Source organism: Brachyistius frenatus, unplaced genomic scaffold (assembly GCF_029030835.1).
Source record: "Brachyistius frenatus isolate BFR_SWC_R1_liver_20210118 unplaced genomic scaffold, ASM2903083v1 Contig_13, whole genome shotgun sequence".
Lineage (NCBI taxonomy): Eukaryota > Metazoa > Chordata > Actinopteri > Embiotocidae > Brachyistius > Brachyistius frenatus.
This window is the reverse complement of record NW_027210612.1, coordinates 545,001-548,240: the sequence shown is the minus strand read 5'-3', so window position 1 is coordinate 548,240 and position 3,240 is coordinate 545,001. Positions and strand designations below refer to the sequence as shown.

Genomic DNA, 3,240 nt, shown 5'->3' with positions numbered 1-3,240 from the left:
CATCCGTTTTTTTTTTTTTTTTTTTTGGTCTGACACGAGTCGCAGAACAACGCGCCGAGTCCTCCCCGACCCTTTCCCCTCTCACAACGCTTCCTACTTTTTCCGCGTGAATAAATCGCGAGTCGTCGCCAGAATGGGACTCAAGCGCGCGCGTGTGCCGCGTAACAGTTTGAAAGAAGAACACGGGTCTGGATTTTGCGAGAGAAGATAGATCCGGTCGTCATCTTCATTGTGTTAATCATCGGGTGCGTTTACAAATGTGCTCAAAGTTGACGAAGCTCCACGCACGGAGACACCCACCCGCAAGCGTCACGTCGCGCAGTTCCCACCCCCGTGTACAATCTCTTGTATTATGTAACATCTGCTGAAATATGTGACTGGTGGCGCAGTCATCCTCTGCACGGGCTGTGATACACACACACACACACACACACACACACACACACACACACACACACACACACACACACACACACACACACACACACACACACACACACGCACGGTTTGAGTACACCGGTGCTGGAGAGGAAGGGTGTCAGTGTAAATGTCATCAAAAGAGTCATGATGCATGTTGGGAAAAAAGAAAAAAAAAAGCCACATTTAACTTGTTGTGGTTGTTAGTTGTTGTTATGACATTTCAAAAATAATAATAATAATATTTAAAAAAAATAGCTGCGTAAAACAACGACGACGTCACCCGCAGCTGCTGCCTATTTACGCGAAACGCGTATTTGTTTGTTTTTTGTTTTTTGCTTCGTTAAACTATTACAAAAACCCACCTTCTTGTACGGTTGTACGATATAATATTACATTGCATAAAAGTCGTTACTCCTCAGTAGGTCCGCAGGAGGAAAAAAAAAACCCCCCAAAAAACCAGCCTCTCACCGGGTCACGTGGAGTTCACCCTCTTCGCCGCGAAACGGACAAAAGCAGAAAATAAATAACTTTAATGCGTTTACAGAGAAATAAAAACAAGAGATTAGCGACGAGTGTTTTTCAGTCTTTCTTTCTTTTTTTTTCTTTCCTCCATCTTAAAGAGAAACGTTGCTCGGGGTCAATCTCAGTGCCAGCACAGGAAAGCGGGAGCGTGTCGTCTCTTCTCTCTCTCTTCGTTGTTGAAAGTCACTTCACAGACACTCTGAAGACGCTACAGACAGAGGTGGTTAAAGCCTCGGCGACGGCTCTTTTATACTTATCCAAAGGTTTTCAACTTTTTTTTTGTTTTTACGAATAGGATGTTAAAGAAGAAGCCGATTCAGCACTGAAAGGCGGCCTCTTTTGTTCACTTACAAGCGTGTGCAGTAATGCGTTACAAAGCTATCACTAGAAAGCAGCGCTATTGCCGAAACGCGCGACACAGGTTTCAAAAAGGCAAGTGAATGGCGGTCTTTTACATCTTTGCATGCATTGAATTGAAACCCCCTCCTCCCCCCCCCCAGCTGCATTGTACATTGGCTGCTACATGGTGAGGTTTTTTTTTCTTTTCTTCTTCTTCCCTCTGGCTGTTAACAACAGAAAAATAAAAAAATATTATATTATTAACACGTCTCCCATCTCCGCAGAGATCATTTTTGTCACCTCTGGACTTCATCTGACATCAGTATTTAATGCTGTGGGAATGTTTTCAACAGTAGACGAAGAATCGCAAGGTTGCGCAGACCCTCTTCAGGGCGAGAGGTTGAAAGTCTCTTTGTTGCTCCACGCTGTCTTTTCATCCCCTGGTTTTCGATTATACGGAATACGTGAAGATGGATCTTCAAAATATCACATCCGCCATTTGAAAAGAGATCGATCCGCTAGACAACACTAGATTCACACTAAAAAAAAAAAAAAAAAAAAAAAGAAAGCATTTTTTGTTTTGTTTTTTTTTGAAGTTATGGAGATTCATGCAATCTGATATGGCTGAGGTCAATGGGAGTTTTGTTGTCCTTGGATTTAAAAGTTTGGGCCTGAGTTAAGTCTCAAGCGGTCTGACAGCGATCAAACGCAGTCTCCTGCTTCCGCATGTCGTCGGACTCGCATCGCTGTCAGAGCACTTGGGGGGGGGGGGAGGAGGCGGGGGGGGGGGGGCTGCTAGTTCCAGAGTTATTGTTACTGCTGCTCTGTGAAGATCTTTGTAATGGTTATTACCGCTCTGGGCAACGCACTGACATCAGTTCAATTTCTAGGATTGTGGTTTCACGCCGGAGCCGCGCGGCGACGCGCGGCCGAGCGCTCGTCAAACACAAGGCGCCGAACAAATCTCAAAGATATATTTTTCGATCAAAAGGTAGAAATTAACACGCTCACAGCGACCCCGCACGCGTGTGCTGCGGATGCGCGCGTGGATGCGCGCGCACGCACACGCGCGCACGCCCACACACTGAAGTTACTCTGCACTGCTTTCTCCTCAGTTTCTGACACAAGTCCTCTTTTCTAAAGTTGTTTACTCCAATAATATGTCTTCAACTCTTCTTCTTTCCAGAGCGGCCTGTCCCGGCGGCTTACTGCTGGTGTTGCTTCAGGCTGAAAACAAAAAACACAGGAAAGAATTTGTTAGTCTCGTTCCGTCGCCGACATCGGCGGATCCGACAAGACAGCGCTCTTCAACCGCAGGGAGCGTCGAGCCCTCTGGGGAGACAGGTATTCAGCGTCTGTGATGTCTTTGGGTCCCGGAGATGTAATCTCATTTACCTGCAAGTCCACGTCTCAATCCATTCTTAACATGGCGTAGCCATGCAAACAAAAATAAACAAAGTCGGCATTGGTGACGTAACACCGCGCTAACCTCGCATTGCCGTTATTATTTTCTATTACCAGCTTTGCCAGGAATGACAGATGTACTATACGTGAAGCATTAACCGATAATCCTGTTTCACAATCTTCTCATAATTACACCCGTCTGTTACGCCGTCAATCCGGCTGCGCCCCAAATTCCAACAAAAGGAGGACGATATGAGCATAAAGCCTCATGTTTAAGGTGCAGTAATTGCTGTGGATTTGGCCTTTATCTCGAACCGCTGATTGTTTTTCATGATGGCGGGCGCTGCGGCGGCATTCTGCAGCTTTATCACCGTGAAACAAAGCAGCTGCAGAGGCAAACATTTAATTAAAACAAAGAGATAAGCTGGATTGAAGATCATGCTAAGCAACACACACCTAACCGAGTAAGCACTTTTTTTATTTTTTTTTTTTTAGTGCGCGGGTGTTTAAAGGACTCAGATCTTTTGAAATACTGAGACGATGGTATTATATCAG

General features: G+C 45.4%; 1 protein-coding gene across 1 annotated transcript in view; it reads right to left on the bottom strand.

Moving 5' to 3' along the window:
• Positions 1-2,357: 2,357 nt before the first annotated feature.
• Positions 2,358-3,240, bottom strand: part of LOC138617572 (zinc finger matrin-type protein 4) — a 54,162-nt gene continuing 53,279 nt past the window's right edge. The window contains exon 7 of the mRNA XM_069692673.1: positions 2,358-2,508. Within this exon, the coding sequence (XP_069548774.1) occupies positions 2,487-2,508 (22 nt within the window). The 3' untranslated portion in view covers positions 2,358-2,486. The remainder of the gene's footprint in view (positions 2,509-3,240) is intronic.